The 24,687-nt window shown below is 55.6% G+C and overlaps 2 protein-coding genes and 1 long non-coding RNA gene across 13 annotated transcripts; 1 reads left to right on the top strand and 2 right to left on the bottom strand.

The window, feature by feature from the left end:
- Positions 1 to 685: 685 nt before the first annotated feature.
- On the bottom strand, positions 686 to 6,855 carry HAPLN2 (hyaluronan and proteoglycan link protein 2). 9 transcript variants are annotated; one of them, XM_045454513.1, is made up of 8 exons: positions 6,735 to 6,855; positions 5,700 to 5,770; positions 5,302 to 5,360; positions 3,437 to 3,548; positions 2,865 to 3,218; positions 2,615 to 2,731; positions 2,304 to 2,486; positions 686 to 2,092 (listed from the first exon to the last, which is right to left on the bottom strand). In XM_045454513.1, the coding sequence occupies exons 4-8, from the start codon at positions 3,522 to 3,524 to the stop codon at positions 1,812 to 1,814; spliced, it is 1,023 nt and encodes a 340-aa protein (XP_045310469.1). In that variant the 5' UTR covers positions 3,525 to 3,548; positions 5,302 to 5,360; positions 5,700 to 5,770; positions 6,735 to 6,855; the 3' UTR covers positions 686 to 1,811. The 9 variants fall into 9 exon arrangements, with proteins under 9 accessions (XP_045310469.1, XP_045310466.1, XP_045310467.1 ...); XM_045454510.1 differs by having other exon boundaries at positions 5,302 to 5,402; positions 6,735 to 6,854; XM_045454511.1 differs by lacking the exon at positions 6,735 to 6,855 and adding an exon at positions 5,933 to 6,056 and having other exon boundaries at positions 3,437 to 3,623; positions 5,302 to 5,402; positions 5,700 to 5,795.
- Positions 6,856 to 11,427: 4,572 nt separating this feature from the next.
- Positions 11,428 to 18,523, bottom strand: LOC123585886. 2 transcript variants are annotated; one of them, XR_006706473.1, is made up of 3 exons: positions 17,756 to 18,501; positions 13,504 to 14,211; positions 11,428 to 11,940 (listed from the first exon to the last, which is right to left on the bottom strand). It is a non-coding gene; the product is annotated as an uncharacterized LOC123585886 (long non-coding RNA). The 2 variants fall into 2 exon arrangements; XR_006706472.1 differs by having other exon boundaries at positions 11,428 to 14,211; positions 17,756 to 18,523.
- GPATCH4 (G-patch domain containing 4) lies at positions 18,523 to 24,588 on the top strand. 2 transcript variants are annotated; one of them, XM_045454499.1, is made up of 8 exons: positions 18,523 to 18,623; positions 20,313 to 20,451; positions 20,891 to 20,964; positions 21,068 to 21,160; positions 21,243 to 21,329; positions 22,689 to 22,780; positions 23,027 to 23,077; positions 23,488 to 24,588. In XM_045454499.1, the coding sequence occupies exons 2-8, from the start codon at positions 20,373 to 20,375 to the stop codon at positions 24,212 to 24,214; spliced, it is 1,203 nt and encodes a 400-aa protein (XP_045310455.1). In that variant the 5' UTR covers positions 18,523 to 18,623; positions 20,313 to 20,372; the 3' UTR covers positions 24,215 to 24,588. The 2 variants fall into 2 exon arrangements, with proteins under 2 accessions (XP_045310455.1, XP_045310456.1); XM_045454500.1 differs by having other exon boundaries at positions 18,608 to 19,520.
- Positions 24,589 to 24,687: the final 99 nt, after the last annotated feature.

Below are 24,687 nucleotides of genomic sequence, written 5' to 3'. Positions count from 1 at the left end.
GGTGCTGAACAATTAATTAGTTGCAATTTTACTTCTAGGCCCGAGTAGGGTTGCTCTCTCCTGCCCCCTTGTGGTTGAGCGAGGTCTGTAACTAGTTCTAGACAAACAGCTGTGAACAGAAAGGGACAGGTGTTTCTCTGGGAGGCGGCGGCTAATTGCAGAGACAAGACCCTCCAGAGCTCTTTTTATCTTCTCCTCCTGGTGTGGGGACGGGCGGCATTTGAGATAGCGGCGGCTCTAGCAGCCTGGGTCCCTGAATAAGAAAATGAGAAGAGCCCCCTTGTTTGACCACCATGCACAGGTAGCCTAAGGGAGAAACGATCTTGTCCTAAGTCCCTGATACTCGGAGGTCGTTTGTTACCGCAGCATAACCGAGCTCCTCCTGGTGAACACAGCACCCTACAGCAACCAGTGCTACAGGCTACCCGGTAAGAACCTGAATAATTGCTGCGGTTGTTCTGTTACCGTTAGTATTCTTGTGATAACAACCGTCCATCATCACAGGTACCATTTACTGAGCACCTCTCTGTGCCCCCAGGACGTGCCACCCGTCGTCTCAATTACCGATCCCGGCAGACCCTGGAGGCAGATCTTCCTGCCCCGTGACCAAGATCAGAAAAGCAAAGCTTAGGAACTGCCACAAACATTCCACTTGCTGTCTGAGAGTCATCGAAGATGCCGTTCATTTGATCATTCGTTGTCCTTTATATAAAACCCCATGAGATGACGTCCCTTTAACAATTACAGCCAAGAACCCTCACGGAAAGCAGTTTTACAACATATATATCAAGCACCATTAGAAAGTTCATACCCTTTGCTCCAGTGGTTAGTCACTAGCCCAAGCTTGTTGCGGTGCAGTTAGATTGCTTGAACAGTAAAATGAATAAACAAACGAATTAGGCAATTAATTAAAATAGTATACATATGAAAGAAAAACGAATTAATGAGAGTTGAGCTTGTGTCTTGAGTTCCCGGTCTGTTTCCTGCAGCCGGATGTTAAGAATGCTCCCGGTCCAGCTCCCCGCTTCGCCTCGCGGCTGCCGGACACACAGTCCCCTCAAGGCTCAGCCCGGCAGGTGGCAGGTGGCCTTAGCTGGTGCTGGTGTTGGCCGCCTCCTCCCCGAGCACGGGTCAGCTTCCCGTCGGCGGGACAACGCTACGAGTTTCCTACACGGGGTAGGAGACTGGCAGGATACAAACACATTGTGAAATATGTGTAGGCTCATCTTCGCTCGTTCGGTGGTGCCCAGCGGGCAGGCCTGAGGGTTTGGAGCGCTCGGGCCGAGCTGAAACAGTCTCCGGTGGGTGCGTGGCGCCCCCGCGTGGCGCCCGGCGCAACAGCACCCCGCGTTCTCCCGCGTCGTCCCCGGGTTCTGCCGCCCGCCGTGCCCGCAGTCCCCCTCGACCTTTGGGGCCCCCTCCTCGCGACCCCCGCCGTCCGGCAGGCTCGCTCCCAGCGGCAGGGGCCCCACCTCTGACTGTCTCCCCGGGAGCGTGGTCGGCCGGCCGGATGGGCCCAAGGCCACCCCGTGCCCACCCCCACCCCCGCCCCGCCCCGCCTCTACACACAAAGTCAAGTTACTTAACTGCTGTGGACAGAAGTGGGTTAATGCCCCGGGCGCTCGCCCTCCCCCAGCAGCGGCCGCGGGAGCGCGCGAACGGCCGCCGGTCCGGGTGCGAGCGTCCGGCGGGGGGGGGGGGGTGTCCCCCCTCTCGCAGGGCGCCGCCACCTCCCCTCCCCCGCCCGGCCGGGACCCTGGGACCCCGGGACCCCGACCGTGGCAGGCTGCGGGACGGGGGCCGCGGCGGCCCTACTCCGAGTAGCAGTACGTCCCGAAGGCCGCCTGCTGCGCCCGCGGGAAGCCGAAGCTGCGCACGCCGGGGTCGGGGAGGCCCCCGCAGCGCGGCCGCGGCGAAGTGATGGGGAAGCGCACGCTGCCGTCCGCCAGCCAGCCGCCGTCGCACTGGTCCAGCCCCGAGAACTTCCAGGCGGCGTAGAGGTGCCCGACCTTGGCCACCGTGGCCCCCCGCCGCCGGCACGCCGCGTGCGCTTCAGACAGCGTCAGCCGCCCGGGCACGAAGAACACGTGGCCTGGGGAGCGGGGCGCGTCACCCCCCCGCCGCGGCCGAAGCCTCCCCGGGACCGAGGCCGGGCAGCGGTGGGGGTGCCGAGGCAGGCGCGCGGGAGGCGGGGGCGGGAGCCCGGCCCGCGCAGTGACGCAGGGACCACGCGGGTCCAGGCCCCGCCCCCCGTCACCCCCCTCCCCCCCCCCCCCCCGCCTCCCGTCCGCCCGCGCGCTCACCTGCAGTCACCGAAGTGAAGCAGAAGGCGTCGTAGCGGTCGCGCTTCCGGTCGCGGGGCCCGTAGCTGCGGATCCCGGGCCGCCCCGGGCCACCGCACGGGGCGCGCGCGGTGAGCACGGGGTAGCGGACGGAGCCCTCGAGCAGCCAGCCCGCGTTGCACCAGTCCAGGCCCTCGGTCCACGCTGGCGGGCAGGGGGAGACGGGGCGGGGGTCAGCGGGGTCCCGGCGGGAACCTGATCCGAGCTCGCCCCCCCGCGGAGCCGGGTGACAGCCCCGACAGGCCCGGGCGGTGCCCAGGTCGGGCGCTCACCCTGGTACAGCTGGGCGTAGGTGGCCAGACGCCCGTCCTGCTCCTCGCACGCCTGTTTCGCCTCGTAGTAATTGAACTGGTACCGGCCCCGGCTGGGCTGGTACGGGAACACCACACCTGGGGGGGGAGGCCGACAGCCTGAGGAGGGCCGGCAGACGGGGGAGAGGGCTGGGGGACCACGGGAGACCCGAGCTGGGGCGGCCAAAGCCCCGCAGGAGAAGAGGGGGGGGCGGGAACCCAAGGGCCTCACCCTCCAGGCGCAGGGTCAGCGCCACGCTCTCGTCCTCGATGCCGTTGATGAGTTCACAGCGGTACCTGCCCTCGTCCTCCAGGCGCACGTCCGCGATGACCAGGGAGGCGTCCAGCCGATGCCCCCTCCGCATCCTGGCGCGCCCCCCCAGGGGCCCGTAGCCCCGGGCGTGCAGGCCGTTGGTGATGAGGATCAGCGTTTCCCGGAGCTCCCCGGGCTCCACTTTGCTCCAGCGGACCTTGTAGCTGGGAGGCGGGGCGCCCAGGACGCAAGGCAGCGTGGCCGTGGCCCCACGACGAGAGTGAATGACCTCGTGGATGGGGGGCAGGAGGTAGTGGGGGCCGGGGTGGGGTGCTGAGCAGAGGGGGCCACAGTGGCAGGAACCCCCTGACCCCCACTGCAGGTGCCCGTCCAGACGCTGCTCCCCAGACACCCCCCCCCCCTTCCTCCACTGAGCACTCAGCAAAGGCTCTCACTCCCTGAACACCTCCGAAGGCTGCCCTATCCACTTTACCCACCCCTGGAGCCGCTCCCCCACCTTCCCCAGAGTCTGGGCGGGGCTGAGGTCTTACCTAGGTCCCCCAGCGCTTTGTGGAAGATGGCGAGGGCCCAGGGGAGAAGGAAGTGGCAGAATGTTGGGAGACTAAGCAGGCCTGGCATGATGGAGAGTCAGCCCAGCGCCGTCTGCGGGGCACAAAGTGGGGAGGCAGTGGGGTTGGAGATGAGCTCCCATCTATCAGGGATCCCTGAGGGGTCCAGCTGGAAGGCGTGAGGGCAGAGAAGGGGTCTGTTGGGGGCAAAAGGTGGTGGGGGAAGGGGCAGTAACACACTCCCTTCCCCCAGGCCTGCTGGGCCGCCCCTCTCAGACCGCAGGGCCAGACTTGGCGCCGCCTCCCCTCCCCCTCCCCTCCCAGGGGCCATCCCATCTGGGTCCTGAAACCCGGATTGCCTGGCCGGATTGCCGCCGCCTTCTCTCTCCTCTCCCAACGCTACCCGCCAGCGGAGCCAGAGTGACCAACGAAACCTTGTCACTCTCCTGCTTAAAGCAGTCGCTCCCTTTGCCCTAAGGATAAAGTCTGGTCTGCTAGCCAGGGCTTCCAAGGGCCTCTGGGATCCAGCCTCTCACCGTGCCTTCAATGTCGCCTCCCACCCGCTGTGCCCTCTGCACAGTCTTCCAGACACTTCTGGCTCCAAAAGTGCCCAGATTCACTCTCACCTGGTTCTCCCAGGCGTCACTGCGGGCCAAACCGCCTCTGGGAAAACCTTCCTCTTCCCCGGCCCGCGGCAGTGCACTGTGGCCTACCACACTGGCCTGGACACTTGGTCTTAGAAGGACTTTTATTAGCCACTGAATTAACAGTGTGAATTTTAATACATATGCGCGTGTAGGCCGTATCCGTGAGGTTTCTGGCAATTACAAAATTATAAAAACTAATTCCAAACACAATTGTCTATTTCAATAGTTGATTTTCCCCTTCTTTTTAAAAAAATTTATTTGACTTTAGTAAGTAGGCTCTACCCCCAACATGGGGCTAGCACGCACGACCCTGAGACCAAGCGTCAATGCTCGGCCGACTGAGCCAGCCAGGCGCCCCAGTTTCCCCCCTGCCTTATTCTATCTGTTCTTTTTCACCTTGACCATTTTTTAGAAGTTGGACTAAGGACCCCTTAGCCTAGCTTGACTCATTTTCTAAACCTGATTCCTCCAAGTGCTAACTGCGTGACTCTGAACGAGTTCTTTAACTTCTCTCGGCCTCAAAGTCCTCATCAGTAAAAAGCGGGTAGTAATTCCCATCGACCTCACTGAAGTAACGTGTACCGTGCTCAAAATCGTGTCTGGTATGCAGTAAGCGCCATGTATGTGTTAGCTATTATCCGCAGCATCCAGCCTCGCTTCTGGCACACAGTGGGTGCTACATAAGTGTGTGTGTTAGTGAATGAGCCCACACGAAGGATTCTGGGAAGGAGAGCCGGCCGGGAGGGAGAAGGAGGAGACAGAGCTGGAGTGGGAAGAGGTGGAGGCGAGCCCCTCCTCCTCCTGCAAACGGAGGCCTTGGCCGCGGGAGAAACGGGGGCCGGGCACGCAGGGCCTCGCGGTGGTTGGAGGGCAAGTGCGTGGGCCGGGGATGCGCCCAGGGCGGGAGGGCCGCGTGGGCCGAGGGCGGGTGGGAAGCCACGCCGACGCACCTGCGTGAGAGCGCGCCCGGCCCTCCCCTCGTACGTACGAATCCCCTTTTACGCATGCTCAGACAAAGGGCACAAATTCTAGGAGACTTGAGGGAGGTCGCACGGTTGGTAAGAGGAGGGTTTGCTGGGATTTGAACGCGTATTTGAGGTCAGGCGCAAGCCCACCGGTCTGTACTTCGAAAGCAGGCGCACACATACCCTCTTCGTACCCCTTACAGAGAACAGAGAGCCGACAGCCCCAGTTGCCTACCTGTTAGAAGTCGCTCTCTTCACAGGGACGGGAGCGACAGGGACTGGCGGCGTCTTGTCCTGCTCCAGGAAGAGGTTCCGGTGAAGGCGCTGCCTGGGCCCCTGCGAGATCCAAGCACTTCAGGGCCCTGGGACTTGGGCGCCTGATCAGCGGGGTCCCTCCTCTTGCACCTTTGAGGAAAGGCTTCTGCCCTGAGCTCGCAGAAGCAGCCAAGGTGCCGAGAGCATTTTTCCCCTAGCCACTCCACTAAGCCAGGCTAAGTGACCTGTGTCCAGCCCGTGACCCGGCACTGTATGCGCACTGCTCACGGTCCTGGGCCTGGGGAAGATGCGGCGCTTGGGGCCAGGGGTGGGGACCCCCAAAGGGATGCAGTAAAGGAGGCACCCGGGAAGGGTTACCTGGAAGAACGTGGAGGAGGTGGTGCCTCGTTTCTTCCTGATGCTCGAGGGCCAGAGAAGGAGCAGACTGCCTGATGGGTATGAAGATGCTGGCCGCTGGGTGTGCGGACGAGCTACAGGTGAGCTCGAGGACCTGTGGCCAAGCCCCCCCCCCCCCCCCCCCCCCGCTGTCTCCGGTTTTCCCCGAGGGCCTCCTCCAAGCAGCACCCTCCCCTCCCCCAACCAGTCCTCACCTCTGTCCTCCGGAGCCTGGGTGCGCATTGCCTGTGGGAGGAGGCTCTCACGGTGGGACCCAGACTTCCAGGACCTCCAGCTGCTTCAAGAAACCTGACCCCTTCTGTCCAGCCCCCTGTCTGTCCGTCTGTCTGTTCTTTCCCGCTCCGTCCCCACCCCATCGGAAGCACAAGTTCCCATTGTCTCTGTCTTTCCCCCTATTGTTGAATAACAGGGGCCCTTTCTTTATCCTGTGGGCAAGGGCAACGAAATGTCAACAGCTGGGGATGTGGGATGCGGGACCGGCTGGCACACAGCACCGGAAAAAGGGCCGGGGTAGGGGCAGGCTCAGAACAGGACTGGACATCCCCAGGGAGATGGGAGTGGGGGCGGGGAGAGCGGTTGGTGAGAAGGTTGAAGGGGGGGGGGTCCCCTCCACGCCAGGCTTCAAGCCTCGGGAGAGATGTGGGGTGAGGCCAGGGGTGGCGGGGCCCCGTGGAGGGCAGAACGCGTGGTGGGAATAGCACTGGGAGCGAAGGCAGGAGGGCTTTCTGCGCCCGGGAGGGCAACGAGAGTTTCCGAGAAGGACTTCGGAGAGCTCTCCAAAAGAGGGGTGGGTTTATTTGTCCCGCCTCCTCCTAGTGCGAGTGCTCCGGAGAAGGGAGGTCCTCGACCTCCCTGGGAGGACATACGCTTCTCTACAGCGCCCCCTGGAGTCTAAGCGGCTGGAGTTCACACGCCCAGTCCGGACCTTTCTGTCGAGGTACAATCTGCCTCCGACAAAGCAGCACGGACCTCCAGTGGAGAGCTCACTGCACTTACCAGTATACACGCCACGGAACTAACTCCCGGATCAGCATATAGAACGTTTCAACGCCCAGGATAAGCCTGTTTCCTTTTTGTTTGCTGTCAGGGCAGAGGGAGGACTCTCTCCGGAAATAGCCATTTAGGAAGGTTCCAGCTTCCGGTCCCTCTTAGCCTCACTTTCTGTCTGCCCGGCAACCCCTCATCAGTAGCTTTGCGTTATTGGGATCGTGCGCTTTTTGGAACCGGAAGGGACCTCAGGACGCCCAGCTTCTTCAGTCACCGACCAAGAGGACCTGGTGAGGGAGGGCCTTGCCCAAGCCCGCACGGAAGGCAGCTGTGGAGCCTGGGACTTGCTGCTGTTCCCGCCAGTCCCTCTTCGGAGCCTCAGTCGGATTCTCCGAGTCCGCGGGCTGCGGGCTTTTCCGCTGGGGCCGCATCTCCTAACAGGGAGCCCACGCCACCTGCTCCCTTCAGGGCTTTGGAGGACAGTCTCCACCGTCCTGCATCACCATCCCCGTCCCGAGCCCTTCCCTCCTCCTCCTAGAGGAAAAGGACAAACGGCCCCTGTCTCGGGCCCCGAGGACACCGGATCCGATCCCGCGCATCTGACTGGCCAACACCCAACTCAGACAAACAGCCCCCTGCAGCGGCTCGGAGGGGGACACAGCGGCTCTGCCGCCGCCCAGGCCCCCCGGCCTGCCCTCCCGCCTCCCCAGATCGCTTCTGAACCGTGGTTTGCAAGTCTCAGGTGTGTGAACCCACGAGCGGCTGAGTTTGGCAGGGAGGAAGGCCTGGAAACAGTTGATGGAGGCGGAAAGAGCCCTTTGAGGATGGAGCTGGGGAAGGGACGGCCCAGGAAGAAATGTGCGGTGAGCCAGACTGCACTCCCTTTGCCCGAGGTCCTCTCACCCCCGGTCCTCAGTCTGCCAGACACTCAGCAGACCGGGAGGGTTGGCTGCTGGGCTCGCTCTTCTGGGTGGAGGTCTTTGCCACCCGCTGCCGCAGACTCAGCAAGGTGACGGGAACGAGCCCGCACAAGCCCTGACTTCTCTTCCTCAAGCACCCAGACCTGGCGTCAGGCAGCCGGCCGACCAGCGTCTTGATCCCTGCTGCGCACAAGCAGGTCCCGTTGACTGTTGCATGAGGGATGAGGACAGTTGGCAAGGCAGCCCTTTAGGCGGTTGCAGGGAGAGGCTGTGGGTGACTGGCAGGACCCCCTCTCCTTCCAGCGAGGTTCACACACAGCTGCCTCCCTCCTCCACCCTGCGAGCCCCAGGCCACGCTTCTCTCTGGCCCAGGCGGAGCCTCCTGGGGGGCTGGATCCCTGCATCCCCGTGGGAGGAGGTAGGGGGGAGGCTGGGGACGCGTCAGTCTTCAGGAAAAGGCACTTTTTCCACTCAGGACCGCTGCCTCCCACTCTCTGTACTTCCGTCTGTCTGCGAAGCGTGAGGACGTCACCTCCGTGCCTCAGAGGCCCCACGGAGCCTTGGCAGGAGACTGTTCCTCATCTCGGTGGCCCGGCCCCACCTGGACGTCCTGGACGGAGCTCAATCTCTTGAGCCCTTTTAAAGCTTGGGGCTCCTGAGAAGTGGGCGTCCCGGTGCCCACTTCAGTAGGATCGGGACCTCAAAACTGGGACTGACCGTGTCCAGGGGGAGGACTTGGCTGGCCGCGTGGGCAGCTCCTGCCTGGCTCGGCGAAGTCTCGAGGGAATGGAATGGGCGTGTCACCTGGTGCTCACCCAACCTGGCCAGTGTTCCGGTCCATCAACCCTGTCTATTCTGAGGGCCTGCTGGGGGGCAGGGGGAGCTCCTCCTGTGCGGGAACCTTCTCACGGCACCAGAGGGCTGTCAGAGGAGAGCGGACAGAGCCTTAGAAGGCATGGCTGTCCCTGGCCTTTCCCTGAGGGACGAAAGGCAGCAGTGCTCAACTCAGCATTCTGCTCAATTCGACCCCTCACCTGGATTCCGCTCCTGGCCACGGATGTACCCACCAGCTAGACAGACACCTGCCCTGGGTGTGCAGGACAGAGCTCCAGGGTCCAAACGTTACAGCCGCGGGGCACGGTTGAGCCTGCATCTGAGCCGGCCTTGGGTACCGGTCATGATTCTGCTGCAGGCTGTGTGTCCCCGGGGCGCGGCCTCTTCACTGGGCCTGTGTCCTCACCTGAACAATGGGACTGCGATCCATTTAAACTATTTTCTGGGGGCGCCCAGGGGGCTCAGTCGGTTCAGCGTCTGACTCGATTTTGGCTCAGGTCATGATCTCGTGGTTTGTGGGATCGAGCCCCGTGTCAGGCTCCAGGCTCACAGCGTGGAACCTGCTTGGGATTCTCTCTCTTCCTCTCTCTCTGCTCCTCCCCAGCTCTCTCTCTCTCTCTCTCTGTGTCTTTCTCTCAAAACGAATAAACAGATGTTAAAAATAAAATGACAATTTTCTGAAGGGCCTCAGTGTGCAGAAAACGCTAACGGATGGAAGTTCCCAGTCTGGGGGTGATGTCTGGTGGAGGTGAGGGTAAGGTCAAATGGCAGGAAGCACAGAGAACAGTAAAAGACAAACATCTAGAAGCTATTTTCATGGTGGCAAAGATTTGACAATTATATTTTACTTTTTATTTTTACATTTATTTTTTATTTTTTGAGAGACATAGAGAGACAGAGCACAAGTTGGGGAGGGGCAGAGAGGTAGGGAGACACAGAATCCAAAGCAGGCTCCAGGCTCCAGGCTCCGAGCTGTCAGCAGTGCCCGACACGGAGCTTGAACTCACGAACCATGAGGTCATGACCTGAGCCGAAGTCAGACGCTTAACCGGCTGAGCCACCCAGGTGCCCCCTACAATTATATTTTACTTTTTAATAGTCATGTCACCTGTCATTCTGTTTGTTAATAGTCTGTTCGCCATTGTGTTCAAGGGGGGCATTTATTTATTTATTTATTATGTTTGTTTATTTTTGAGAGGGGGAGGGGCAGAGAGAGAGAGGGAGAATCCCAAGCAGGCTCCACGCTGTCATCACAGAGCCCAACACAGGGCTCGATCCCACGAACCGTGAGATCGTGACCGGAGCCGAAATCAAGAGTCAAACGCTCAGCCGACTGAGCCACCCAGGCGCCCCACGAGTGGACCATTGGAACTGTATTTCTGTTCAACTACCTCCTGCAAGTACCTTGAGACCCCGACTCCCAATTCATCAGCCGTTCTCATGGTGCGGGGCCTGGGGCTCTCCCACACCCCTGCTTGTGCTCTGTGCCCAGCTGGTCGAGGCTAGGTCCCACCGCACTGTGTGCAGACCCCCACTCCCAGGCTCCCGTGGATCAAACTGAAACCCAGAAGGACGTACCCGTCTACCATTCTCAGACCAGAATTTGAGTAATTTACAGAGTGAGCCCCATCCCAGAGCTCCCATCCTTTCCCACGGGAGATATACTGTCACAGCATCATTCCCGTCTCATGGACACAAAAACCAGCATCCAGAGAAGGTTCGTAACTTGTTCGAGGTCATCTAGCCACTAGGTAACCCAGGTAGCTTATGTCCAAAGCTAGAGGAGTTCCTCCCTTCTGTGACAGAATAATTCCTCCCAACTTGGAAAAGGTAAACGGACAAGTGCTTGTTCCGGGTGGTTTTTTGGTATCACTCTGGAGCATCGTCAAAAGCTTGCTTGACAGCCACCGGACTCTCCTGGAGAATGTACCTTTGTTGTTTGTCTACTTGATAAATAGTCCACAACCAGATATTTACAGTTCCGTCCTATTGGTGGTTAACCCGCAGAAGTGGATAAAGTAATCGGGTGTTGTTGCCCAATACAGAAGTTAACCATAAAAGTGTTTCAGTTTGGTTGCCTTAGAAAGTCGACCAGTCTCATATGTAAATTAGTAATCTTACTTTGAGATTCCTTTTTTGCCTTGTTCCCTCATTAATGAGTTAAATCAATGTTTGTTTTTTAAGTTATTTTTAAGTTTATTTGAGAGAGAGAGAGAGAGAGAGCAGGGAAGGGGCAGAGAGGGAGAGAGAGAATCCCAAGCAGGCTCCATGCTGCCAGCATAGAGCCCAATGGAGGGCTTGAACTCACAAACAGTGAGATCAAGACCTGAGCCAAAACCAAGAGTTGGACCCTCAAGCGACTGAGCCACCCCTGTGCCCCTACATGTTCTTATTTTCTTTTTATTTTTCTATTTTTGAGAGAGACGGAGTGTGAGTGGGGGAGGGGCAGAGAGAGGGAGACAGAATCAGAAGCGGAAGCAGGCTGTCTCCAGGCTCTGAGCCCTCGGCACAGAGCCCGACGGGGGGCTCGAACCCACCAACCGTGAGATCATGACCTGAGCAGAAGTCGGATGCTTAACCTGCTGAGCCACCCAGGTGCCCTGCATGTTCTTTTTAAATCTACTTGAGATCATATCCTAGGAGCTGTTCCCTGCCTTGCTCTTTTCGCCTAATAGTGCATGGCATGTGTCCCATCAGCATGGGACATAAAGCTTCCTCCTTTGATTCTGGGTCTGAATGGTGTCCCAGTGGGTGACTGCAGCATATTTACCCTGACGCCCCCTGGTGGACATTCACGGTGCCACAGGTTGGGACAACTAGTTAGACATATTGAGGGAAAAAATATAGACGTATATGAGCCACAACCCTCTCCATAAACTAAATCAATTCCAGGAATCTTAGAGAATTAAATGTAACAGTGAAGCCAAAATGAATCCCAGACTAATCAATTTTTCCATTGGAAGGCAACTTTTATTGCTTTTTAAAAACACGATCACACGATGATACTTAATTGTATACAACTTAACATCAAAACATGAAAAATGAAAATCTCCCTCAATCCCACCACATAGAGTAAATTGAACATTTTCTTGTTTGTCCTTCCAAACTTCCAGGACTGGGATCACGTGGGTTGAGTCGGGAGTCTGGGCTGCGGTGCTAGCGTGCAGGGCGCCCGAGGGCCAGCAGGGGGCGCGCGCAGGGGTCCGCTCGCCCTTGGGACGACCCTCGCTCTCTCGCGAGCCCGGGGCGCAGGGGGCGGAGTCCCGATTTCTCAAAGTCTCTTTCCGAGACGGGGAGTTGGGGGCGGGGGCTTGCGGGGTCTCCCACGCCATCCGTTGCAGGACCGGTCCCACTGCTTTTCCACTGAGGCCTCTGGAAGGACTGCACTTTAAAAATAGAAAAAAGGGCAGCTCTTCCTGCCCAGGGTCCTCCCTGTGCTTTAATAAAATCACCTTTTGCACCTAAAAATAAATAAAACAAATAGAAAACAAGCAACCCAAATGTGGATGCATCCGCTCCCCTGAACACTGTGCTTCTCCAGGGTGACTCTAGAGGTGGCCGAGAGCTGCGGAGGACAGAGGGCCCCTTGGCGCCTGCCCCCTCCCGCCCTCCGGGCTCACTCCACCCCCAGGCCAGCATTTCCGCGTTCGGGGTTCAGGCCCCTTCAGGGGGGACATGAGGCCAGGAAAAGGCCCACAGAAGCACTGGGGAGACAGCGATTGGAGTTCAGGCCTTGACCCCGAAGGGAGAGGAGGATGGTGCCAAGCGCAGGTGGCAGTGGCGTTTCTGGGACACACCTGTCTCCCCCTGAGACCGCGGTCCTCTCTCTTCATCCCCGTTTTGTGTGCCCTCTGGCCCTCCGCTGACTCGCCTGCAAATAGGGACAACTACATCCATCGCGGGGTCACGGTGGGGATCAAATATGATAATGTTTGTGAAAATGGCATTTTAAACTGTAAACCACCATTATAAAAACCATTAGTTTTCAATAGCAAAGCGCTGTACGCCGAGGGTTGTAATGTGTTTATTATCGCGAACTGGGTCAATGAGGTAGAAAAACGAGACTGCCTAGGCGAGGGATTAGGAAGTCATCTCGGTCTAAGGAAAACAGACCTGGCGCCTTCTTTTCCACGCGGAAACAAAAGTGAACAGAGGCTGTTCTGTAAACATGCCAGTGCTTGTGATTATAGGCTTTTCAAAGCCCCACATTGTACTTGCGACCACAAGCTGTTTTGTCTGAGCTCGCTCTCAGGTTTTGTTTCATTTATTTATTTACTTACTCATTTTTGAGAGAGAGCAAGAACGCAAGCAGGGAGGGGCAGAAAGAGGAGGAGGAGAATCCCAAGCAGGTTCTGCACACGAACCCTGAGATCATGACCTGAGCCGAAACCAAGAGTTGGACGCTTAGCCTGCTGAGCCACCCAGGCACCCCAGTTTCAGGTTTTATCTGCAGGGGGGAAAAAAAGGGGTGACGAGCTGGGGAAGAGAAGTGACTCGCGTTCATGAGCCCTCGGGCTTTGCTGGGGGGGGGGGGGGGGCTTTAAACGTAGTACAGAAAATTAACCCAATACCTTGAGGATTTCACTCGAGTCCAGAAACACGGAAAGGAATTTGAGTCGGCAATCCCAGGGCCACGCTCACTTCCTCTATGTTTCTCTTCTCTGTGCCAAATCCCTCAGCACTGACTCTGGGCTGTACCCATTTGCTGCTTTAAAGTTATTTTCCAAGGGGCGCCTGGGTGGCTCAGTCGGTTAAGCGTCCGACTTCAGCTCAGGTCATGATCTCACAGTCTGTGAGTTTGAGCCCCGCGTTGGGCTCTGTGCTGTCAGTTCAGAGCCTGGAACCTGCTTTGGATTCTGTGCCTCCCTCTCTCTCTGCCCCTCCCCCACTCACGCTCTGTCCCTATCAAAAAATGAATAAACATTAAAAAAATTTTTTTAAGTTATGTTCTGATAAAATAATATATGCTAACTCCAGAAAATTTGAAATTCAGGGAAAAGGTACAAAGAGGAGGAAACTCTTACCCATAATCCCTTCAGCTAGGAACGGCTGCTTATAACATGTTTGTGTTCTTCCTTTGTTCTAGTGTGCCTGTGCATTTTTTAAAGGTATAATTCACATGCTGTAAAATGCAATTCAGTTGTTTTTAGGATATTCACGAGTTTAGCTGCCACCACTATGTAATTCCAGAACAATTCATCAATCTAAAAAGAAGCCCTGTACCCAGATCAGTCACTCTTCATTGCCCTCTTCCCAAACTGACTTGTGTCTACAGATTTGCCTGTTCTAGACATTGTGTGTAGACGGAACCACACAGGATGGGGCCTTTGTCTCTGGTTTCTTTCACCTGGCACGTTGTCAAGGTTTCTCCACATTGTGGCGGGCACCGGCCCTTCACTCCTTTTGACGGTCAAGTAATATTGCATTGGGTGCGCCTACCATGTTTCATTTATCCATCCAGCAGTTGATAGATGTTTGGGCTGTTTTCACTTCTTGAATATTATAAATGATGCTTCTATTAACATTCACATACAAGTTTCCATACAGACACAGGTTTTCAGTTCTCTTTGGGCGCACACCCAGGATGTGGGATGGTTGTGTCCTATGGTAATTCTATGTTTAACTTTCTCAGGAACTTTCAAACTGTTTTCCAAGGCAGCTGCCCCATTTTACATTCCCACCAGCAATACACGAGGGCTCCAATTTTTCCACATCCTCTCCACGTTGTTATCCTTAAAAAAAAAAAAAAAAAAAAATTAGTTATCTTAGTACGTGTGAAATGGTATCCCTTATGATTTTCATTTGCATTTCCCTGATGACTAATAAAGTTGGGCATCTTTTCATGAGCTTATTTGCCATGTGTAGATCTTCTTTGGAGAAACATGTATTCAGATCCTCTGTCCACTGTAAAATTCTGTTGTCTTTTTATTGTTGAGTTGTAGGAGTTCTTTATATATTCTGGATATTAGAACCTCAACAGATATATGATTTGCAAATATTTCCTCCCATTCTGTGGATTGTCTCTTGAATTTCCTGATAATGTCCTTTGGACCACAAAAGTCTTAATTTTAAGAGATTTAGAGAGGGGTGCCTGGGTGGCTCAGTTGGCTAAGCATCTGACTTTGGCTCAGGTCACGATCTCACTGTTTGTGAGTTCAAGCCCAGCGTTGGGCTCTCTGCTGTCAGCACAGAGCCTGCTTTGGATCCTCTGTACTCCCCTTCTCTGCCTTTCCCAGGCTTGTGCTCTGTCTCTCTCAAAATAAATAAATAAATAAAACATTTTTAATTAAAAAAAAAAAAAAAAAAGAGCCTTAGAGATTTAGCTCCTACATTGAGTTCTCTGATCCATTTGGAGTTAGTTTTTGCATGATATGAGGGAAGGGTCCAAATTCTTTTTTTTTTTTTTTTTTACATCTGGCTATCCAGTTGTTTCATCACCATTGTTGAAAAGACTATTCTCTCCCCATTGAATCCTGGCATTCTTGTTGCCAAAAAATTGTCCATAAATTTATGGGTTTATTCCCGGACTCTGGATTCTATTCCATTGACCTGTACATCTATCCTATACCAGAACAACACTCTTGATTACTGTAGCTTTGTAGTAAATTTTGAAATAGAAAAGCATTAGTCCTTCAACTTTGTTCCTTCTCGAGAATGTTTTGGCTATTCTGGGCTCCTTGGATTTCCATATGAATGTTTGGATCAGCTTGTCAATTCATGCCAAAAAGCTGACTGGGATTTTGATAGAGACTGTGTTGAGTCTGCAGATCCATTGTGTTGAATTTGGAGAGTATTGTGACATTAAGTCTTCCCATTCATGAACATGGGCATCTTTCCATTTATTTAGATCTTCCTTATTTTCTTTCAGTAACATTTTGTTTTCATGTACAAGTCTTGCACTTCTTTTGCTATATTACTTTAATGCTTAACTGTCTTATTCCTTCTGATGCCGTTACTTATGGATGTTTAACAAGGGTGAGCCCTTACCTATGGATGCTTAACAAGAATGAGCCCTTCTGTTAAGTTTCTCAAGATCCACATATGAGTGAAAACCTATGTGGATCCTGAGAAACGTAACAGAAGACCATGGGGGAGGGGAAGGGGGAAAAAAGTTACAGAGAGGGAGGGAGGCAAACCATAAGAGACTCTTGGATACTAAGACCAAACTGAGGGTTGATGGGGGGTGGGGGAGGAGGGGAAAGTGGGTGATGGGCACCTGTTGGGATGAGCACTGGGTGTTGTATGGAAACCAATTTGACAATAAATTATGTTAAAAACAACAACAAGAATGAGCCCTTACCTATGGATGTTTAACAAGGATGAGCCCTTACTATGGGCGCCATCTTGTATCTGCTCTTTTCACTTCAATTACATCATAGACATTTCCCCCAAGTTATTAAGAATCCTTCTTCAACATCATATTTTAAGGCTGCACGTTAGCCCACCGTGTGGTCACACCAACTTATTTGGCCATTCTGTTGTGGGCTATTTAGGTTCTTTACAATTTTTCCATTTTTAGATATTACTGTAATAAGTATTTCTATGTACCGTGCTATGTCTGCAAGTCAGATTACCTCCTTCTAAGTACTCGCGTATTCTTGTTCTAACAGCCTTTGTTTCTACTCTTGTGAGGAGGCGTGAGACTCCACGTCACTTGGAACTCCTTGAGGCCCACTTCCCTTGCAATCCCACACCATCCCCAGGGCCAGGCCTGCACCTTCAAGGGAGGCTCCTTCAGAAAGCTTCGCCCGGGGGCCCCCGAACACGGGCAGGTGCAGCCATCTTACTCCCCACCCCCACCCCAGTACTGTGTCCTAACCTCACCAGAGCTCTTGTTCCTGTGATATAAATGCTTGGCAACTTGTTGTAGCTCAACAAGACTGTGAGGGCCAACAAGACAGAGCACTTTTATACCTCCAGCCCTTGGTCTATAGAAAGCCCTTAATGGGGGCACCTGGGTAGCCTCCATCAGTTGAGGGTCCGACTTGCTTTTGGCTCAGGTCATGATCTCACAGTTAGTGAGTTTGAGCCCCGCATCGTGGTCTGCGCTGACAGTGTGGAGCCTGCTTGGGATTCTCTCTCTCTCTCTTTCTGCCCCTCCCATGCTTTCTCTCTCTCAAAATAAATAAGCTAAACAATATGTTAAAAAAATATTTAAAAAAAAGAAGACCCTTAATAAATGTTTATTGAATAAATGAGTCAGGCAGAACACAGAGCTCAAGGTCTTAGACCAGAATACGGGCCCTGGGTCAGGGAATTAGGGCCACTCGGGTTTTAGAGTGACCCACAGAGTATTGTGAGCTGGGAAGGGCCCCTGCAGTTCCCTCATTCCGGAGTTTTCAAACCTCTTTTATCACTATAATATGATGTAAGACATTGGATAGGGAGAGGAGAGAGAAGAAATGGAGAGGGAGGTGGTGGAAACTGAAGCCTGGTCTGGGGATTCCCTCAGTGGCCCCCGAGAGACCACAAAAAAACCAAGTCTGTAAAGATGATTTAACTAGTCCAACATTCTAATTTTCCAGACAGGGAAAGGGTGCTCTTGAGCAGAAGTGACTTTTTCAAGGTCCCACAGTTAGTGGCAGAGAAAAGGACTCAGAAGTGACTCCCATTCACAGAAGATTCCAAAACTGAATCCAGTGTCTGAGGAGCATCTTCGTAGCAATCACGAAGAATTTCACTAGGCAAGCATCTAGAATTCCACTAACCGAGCGCCATTGTTTAAACTAGTGTTCCCATGTAGCATTTTTTTAAATGTTTATTTATTTTTGAGACAGGAGGAGACAGAGCGCTAACGGGGAAGGGGCAGAGAGAAGGAGACACAGACTCAGAAGCAGGCTCCAGGCTCCGAGCTGTCAGCACAGAGCCGGATGCGGGGCTCGAACCCACCAACCCTGAGATCATGACCTGAGCCGAAGTCAGAGGGGTAACTGACTGAGCCACCCAGGCACCCCTCCATGTAGCATGTTTAAAAAAAAAAACAACGTGTATTTATTTTTGAGAGAGAGAGGGAGAGGCAAAGAGACGGGGAGACAGAGAATCCCAAGCAGGCTCTGCGCTGTCAGTGCAGAGCCCAACGTGGGGCTCGAACTCACTAACCGTGACATCATGACCTGAGCTGAAACCAAGAGTTCAACGTTTAACCGACTGAGCCACCCAGGCGTCCCCCTCCTCCCTCCGCACCACATTTAGCATATTTTAAAAGTAAAGTTAATTTTACGGAGAAAATGTGATGAAGAGGAGTGTGACAAAGTGAGCAATTGTGACAAACCTTACCGGGAGATGCCGGTTTTTCTCTTCCAGTTTCTGGAGCAGGTGCACCCTCAACTTCCCGTAAATACTGATATAGGGAGGCCGATGGGCGGATTTTTTCAGGTTTTAGTTCTGCGGGGGGCTTGGCGAGGCCCAGGCACAGTGGGTGTGGCTGGGGGCATTGCAACTTCTCCTGCTAACTTGTTAGCCAAGTGCAGCTAACTGCACAGTTTGCTCAGTGGAGCCACCTTGCAAGTGCAAAGTCCCCAGCTTGGCGCGCATTCCGGGACCCCGGGGCCCGGCGTCTCGCTCCGGGCCCCACCCCCACCTCCTCCAGCCCCACTCGCGGTGTCAACGACCCCGGCCAGGCCAGAGGCTCCCGAGTCAGGGCATCACCAGTACCAAAGAGGCAGGTCCCGGCACAGCGTTTGATGAGCCTACTCAAACCTCCAAACGCCTGTTCCCGCAAGCTGAGCACTGGTCCCGCCGAAACCACTCCGGAAGGGCCCCCTCCCGACCCCTGCGCGCTCCCCGGAGACTCCTTCCCCACGTCTGTGGCGGGACTAGCTCAGCGTCGCAGCCAAAGCTGTTCTCGGCGTTCCCGGGGCCAGTTAGGACAAGTCCCTCGGCCGCTCCGGGGCTGTAGGCTGGCGGCGAGTAGAACACCCCCGAACCTCCGGAAACGGGCGCGCGCGAGTTTCCATGGCAACCATACCCGCCAGGGAGCCTCAGCAATACCCACCAGGCCCCGAGGACCCGGGCTTCCGGGGCCCGTGATGGTCTCTATGGTTTCGGCAGCCTAGAGGGGCCGGGTCCCCGGCACTTCCGGGAAGATGGCGGCGCACTGGTCGGAGGAGGCACGTGTTCCTGCGGAGAGGGCCCCGCGGTGACGGTAAGGGGCTACCGCCCTCCGCGACGGTGGCATTCGGAGCCCGGGCTCGGGAGCAAAGGCTAGAGCAGGAGAGTAGCTTTGCCCGGCGGGACCGCGGCGGGAGGGCTGGGATTTAAACCTCACGAGGAAGGAGGCTAGGGAGAGGGTAGCGGCCCTTTGGAACTGCTGTCAGGAGACTGGCCTAGGCCACTTTCCCAGAAAACTCAGGTTGACAGGAGAGGAGATAGTTCGTGAAGGCGCGCTCGCAGACTTCACAGAGCCTGCGGCGCGCAGCCTGGGATCTAGTTGCTTCTGTCCACAGTTATCCATGGGCAGCGGGCTAAAGCAGCCCCCACCTGTGACATACCGGCTGGACGCATTCTCACTCCGGGCGCTGCGTTAAGTGCACTGGGGTTGGAGAACAAAGTCCGACTCCGATTTCCAGGGCGAATGGTTTCTGCCACGAGGGAGAGGCTGCGGTAAACCTTTCGTCGGGAAGCACAGAGAGCCGTAAGAGTCCGAGGGGGTATTAACACCAGTTCTGGGATGTCTGAGATCCCGGATCCACGACTTGCCAGCTCTCTGATTTGGGCGGGTAGCTAAACTCCTCAGTGCCATTTCTTCGTTTGCAAATGATGGCAACACTTGCTAGTAGGATTGTTGGGAGGAGGAAATAAGATATAACCTGTGTAAAGCAATTAGCAGCATGCTGGTATCGAGTAAATGTGTTAGATGTTTTTATTATTGAAATTTGGGGGCTGATACATCAGCGATAACTTCTGGGAGGAGGCAGAGTTTTGAGGTAGCCTTAAAGGCCCCAGTGTTTTTTTACCATTCTTAAAAATTCAAGAAGCAAGACAGAGCCATTTCTTCATTCAGCGGTTTTCTGTTGGGATTCTCGGAGTATCAGGTTTTCAGGTAATCGTCCTTTAATCGTCCTTCACGGTAAGAACGTGAACAGAAATGGAAGTCATTCTGAGTTTGTTTTCATACCTAACCAGACTGGTCATCATTGTTTTGTTGTTGTTGTTGTTGTTTTAATGTTTATTTTATTTTTTGAGAGACAGAGAGCGAGCGGGTGAGGGGCAGAGAGAGTGGGAGATCTAGAATCTGAAGCAGGCTCCAGGTTCCGAGCTGTCGGCACAGAGCGGGCCTCGAGCCCATGAACTGTGAGATCATGACCCAAGCTGAAGCCGGACGCTCAACCAACTGAGCCATCCAGGCGTCCCTTTGTTGAGTATTCTTATGACTCAGGTTAAAAGCCTCTCAGCTTTGTTTTTACATGGTAATAAACGGTGGGAGATGTTGTCAGGCAGTGGTGAAGAGCAGGGAGTCTGCAGACAAGATGTCTGGTTGCCGTCTACACATCAGCTGTGTAACCTGGAGCAAGTTGCCTAACCTCCTTAGGCCTTAATTTCCTCATTTCTAAAGTAGGGAGAGTAATACCTTTCTGAATGCAGAGTACTCTTCCCCGGCTGGGAAGATTGAGTGAAATCATCATGTGGTGAGCTCTCGGTACATTTCGGTATTATTATTGACACTAGGATTTGACTTTTCGACTTGCTGACCTCTCTGTGGTCAGACAGGGAGCTCCCCAAAGACCGGGCCTCCTTCCTCTGTCTCTGCCCCAGGTTCGGAAAAGAATTTTTATGAGAGCAGCCAGGATGGATTTGATGGGTGACTTGGCCACTTTCTCCTTTTCTCTTGAAGGGATGAGAATGATGTCGTCTACTCTGCTGAGGGCCTGAGCTTAGTGACCCTCCCGTCACCATGAGTGTCACGCCAGAGATTAAGAGTCGTGGGATGAAGTTTGCCGAGGAGCAGCTGCTGAAGCATGGATGGACCCAAGGTCAGCCCCGTGGTGCCCCTTCCACATCCCCCCAACTTTCTGGCCACTTTCTGCCCAGGGGAGCGGCGGCGTCCTGGGCTACCCATTTGTAATCCGTGCAGCTGGAGGAGGAAAAGCTAGTTTAAAGGGAAGTTTACAGGTGAAAATCCCCAGCTTTTCCAGAAAATGGAAGAGTGGAAGAAATTTTACAGTGGGTCCGTGAGAAAGAAGTGGTTGGGAGGACTGGGAGGGGGGGGGAAGGGGCACAACCTCTGTCCTGGAGGAAGCATGAAGGAAAAGACAGCTTGAGCTCAGACAAAGGCAGGGACACTGTGTGCCAGGAACAGTGGGACTGGAGGGCATCCCAGTACCCAGCGCTCCGTGTGGGAGGGCAGAGTGGCCCTCCCAGTGGGGGCTCAGGGCAGGCAGCGGAATAAACGGGTCGCTCCCCGTCCTGCAGGCAAAGGTCTGGGCCGGAAGGAGAATGGCATCACCCAGGCCCTCAGGGTGACGCTGAAGCAGGACACTCATGGGGTAAGACTGGGCAGGCTGAGGGAGGGCAGTGTGGATGGGAGAGGGGGACTCTGGGGACAGGGCAGGGACAGGTCCTCAGGGTTCACACTTCTTCCTCTGGCAGGTGGGACATGACCCTGCCAAGGAGTTCACGGACCACTGGTGGAATGAGCTCTTCAACAAGACTGCAGCCGGCTTGGTTGTGGAGACTGGGCAGGTAGGAGTGCTGACAGATGGCCATTGGACCGTGGGGGCCTGGGACACGCCTGTGCCACCCGTTGACTGATACCTTCCCCCAGGATGGAGTCCGGATAAGGCACCTTTCTAAGGAGACTACCCGTCGTAATCGTCCCAAGCCCAACTTGCTGTATCAGAAGTTTGTAAAGGTACCAGGGGCTCGGTGTGAGGGGGTCCATCCTTTTTCCCCCTCCCTGGCCTCCCCCGGGGCCTGAACAGTGGCTTTGCATGCCTTACCTGTTCTGGGGACCACCCTAACGTCGCATTCTGTGACCAGCCTTGCCATTGCTTGTCTAGACTGCCTGGCCCTCGGCCAGGACTGAGGTCTGCAGGTCCCGTGGATCCTACCACCTGCTGAGGGGCGGCGATAGAGGGTGGGGGGACAGAGGTGCTGCAGAGCAGGGTGAGAGGGGATGTCCAGTGCGAGGGACTCCAAATCCACAGGGAACCTGAGAGAGGATCTGACCCGTCCTCTTTTTTGTGCAGTTGTGGCCCAGAGTGGGGAAAGTGGCGTGTAGACAGGACTGGAACCCAGGTCTGCAGACTCCTGCTTTCCAGCATACTGATAGAAGGGAGCATCTGTTATGTGCCCTGGGCTCTGTGTCATGTAGCAGCCCTTTCCCCTGGTCCTCGTCACTGTGGCCATTGTCCTTTCTGCTGGATTTTGTCCCAGCCTTACACGCAGACTCCTCACCCCGTTAGTTCAGTGCCACAGAACGTCCAGAGTGCTCTCTGTAACAGAGTTCACCGGGGCTCTGGCTCGTCCCCGACCTAGGAGGACAGTCCTGATGTGTCACGCTGGCTCATGTGCCCCCGCAGCCTGGTCCTGTGCTCACCCTTGTTGAGACCTCTGCACTGTTAGCCGGATAGAATCAGTTCTCAGGAATGTACCATCTTCTTTCACCTTCAGGGCTTCGCACGTGCTCCTCCCGCTGCCTTTCCCCCTCTGCCTGCCAACTTTTGTCTGTCTTCCGGAGCTCACCAAGGTCCTGAAGCTTCCCTAAACCCTGAAGTCAGCCTGGGTACCCCTCCTCTGGCACAGGCAGGGCTTTCACCACGATGGCCTGTGTTCTGCCATCCTCCCTCCGCCCCACACGTAGATTTCACATGGGCTGGACCTCTCGGTCCTGTTGCACTGTGTACCCCAACCCTTGGCCCGTGGTAGGTTTTCAGTCTGGTTAAATAAAGCCCTGTGTGTAGGTGTGGGGGAGGGGTGAGAAGCACCGTCTTTACAGTTAGCACCATGAGGACCTGCTGGTCCGGAGCGCTCCGTCCTCCCTTCTGCCCACTGCCCCCCACCCCCCACAGCTGCAGCCCACCTCCTGCCCAAGTTGGTAGTATGCAGCTCGGCACACCTCCCTGGGGGTCTCAGGGAGCCGTATCGGGGACTGGCAGATTTGTGCCTATGGCTGCCAATTCCTGGGGTGGGGGGGGGGGTTCCAGGAGGGGAGAGGGATTGGCAGTGGTGTTGAGCGGGCTTTGTCCACCCCCATGGTCACTCCTTCTAGACGGCCACGCTGACGTCAGGTGGTGAACAGCCAGACAAAGACGTGGAGAGCCACAGTGATGATGACAGCCAGGGGTCCAAGCCTCCAAAGATGTGAGACCTCATTTCAGTGGTGGGGGGGGGGGGTGCGGGAGGAGAGACCTTTGAACCTCCAGAGAAGGCACCAAGTCTCGTGCCTGACTGGGCTGCTTTGGATGGAACCGCGTCGTACTGATCTTTGCATCGCCGGCACCTAGAAAGTGCCAGGTCCCGAACAGGAAGTCAGTGTTGAAGGAATGCCTTAGAGGGCAGGCCTTTCCACGAGCTCTGTGTGTAATTCTCGATCCCCCCACCCCACAGTCTGACCGATGAGATGCTGCTCCAAGCCTGTGAGGGGCGAACAGCACACAAGTGAGTAGTGTTCGGCTCCCCGGGCTCCCTGCCTTCCTCCCTGTCGCAAGCCCACCCTAGAGGATGGTCTGCACCACTCTGTACTCTTCCCACCCCAGGGGGAAGGGTTCCAGCTGCCCGCAGGCAGCTCCGCGGCACCTGGGGGGCTCAGTCACTTAAGTGTCCAGCTCTTCATCATGGCTCAGGTCATGATCTCATGGGTCATGAGATCGAGTCTCACGTCGGGTTCTGTGCCAACCGTGTGAAACCTCCTCTCTCTGTCCTTCCCCTGCTCACGTGCGCCTTCTCTCAAAACAATAAACGTTGGAAAGAGAGAGAGGCAGCTCCTCCCCTGCCAGTTCTGCACACAATCTCAGGACTAGGCCTGCTCCCCCATACCTCACTCCGACCCGGGCCTCCATGTGTTTCAGGGCTGCTCGTCTTGGGATCACGATGAAGGCTAAGCTCGCTCGGTTGGAGGCCCAAGAACAGGCCTTCCTGGCTCATCTCAAAGGCCAGGACCCCGGGACCTCTCAACTACAGTCTGAGAGCAAGCCCCGCAAAAAGAAGAAAAAGAAAAGAAAGCAGGAAGGGGAGGAAGAGGCTACAGCAACTGATGGGGATGCAGAAGAGGAGTGCCCAGAGGACCCAGGCCAGAGCACCAGAAGCCAGAAGAAGAAAAGGCAACAGCGAGAAAAGGCGGTTGCAGATGAGACAGGGGGCACAGCTGTCGGAGGCGGGGACGGGGAGGCCACAGGAACAAGTGAGCTGGGAGAGTGGAAGAACGGGGAGCAAACGGATGAGCCCTTCGGGAAAAGGAAGAAGCGGCGGCACCGAGCAGAGAAGGTGGGGGTGTCGGGTGGAACAGGAGGCATTGGGCCGGAGCAGGCGGAGAGCGGGGCGCACTCAGAGCCGGGCAGCAGATGCGAGCAGAGGCGGCGGCAGCAAGACTTGGGCGCAGAAGCCACGGCCCGGGCTGCCGAAGACAGCAGGGCCCAGGAGGCAGCAAGCAGAAGGCACGGTGACGGGAAAAGCAGGAGAAGCAAGAAGAAAAGGCAGCGGCCCCAGGAGGAGGAGGATGTGGGGGAGGGGGAGGGGGGCAGAGCTGGAGTCGGCCCTGATGGGAGAACAAGGAAGGAGAAACAGAAGAAAGACTGAAGGGCAGGTCAAGGCGGGGCTCTACAGATTCCTTTTCAGGACTTGAAGTCTGAGACCCCAGTGGACAAGGGCTCCTGCACCCTCCCCGTGAGGAGTCCCTCCCAAGGAGGAAGCCGAGTGCCGGAGCGCCAGCTGCTCACAGGACGGTGTGGGCACAGCGCTGGGGACTGTGGGGACAGGAAGGCAGAGGCCCTCTGGAGGGGCACCCTTGCTGAAGGCAGATGCAGGTGTGGGCAGAATGGACTCCAGCCCATAGCCTGCTAGTGTCAGCACTAGAAAAAATGGTTAGCTTGGGCTCCAGGCCAGGTCAAGTCCTGACTGGCCTCTCCACCCCTCGCCTGCTAACATCCTAAATACAAATTCGTTTCCTGGGATGCCTCTGAAGGAACTTCTTCTGTTCACCTCCATCTTGCTACCCTGTTAGTGGACGGAGAAAGCTCAGAGAACCTCACTTGGGTTTTTTTTCAGCATCT

This window comes from Leopardus geoffroyi, chromosome C3 (assembly GCF_018350155.1).
Source record: "Leopardus geoffroyi isolate Oge1 chromosome C3, O.geoffroyi_Oge1_pat1.0, whole genome shotgun sequence".
Taxonomy (NCBI): domain Eukaryota; kingdom Metazoa; phylum Chordata; class Mammalia; order Carnivora; family Felidae; genus Leopardus; species Leopardus geoffroyi.
The sequence above is the reverse complement of the archived record's forward strand: the minus strand, read 5'-3'. Positions and strand labels throughout refer to the sequence as shown.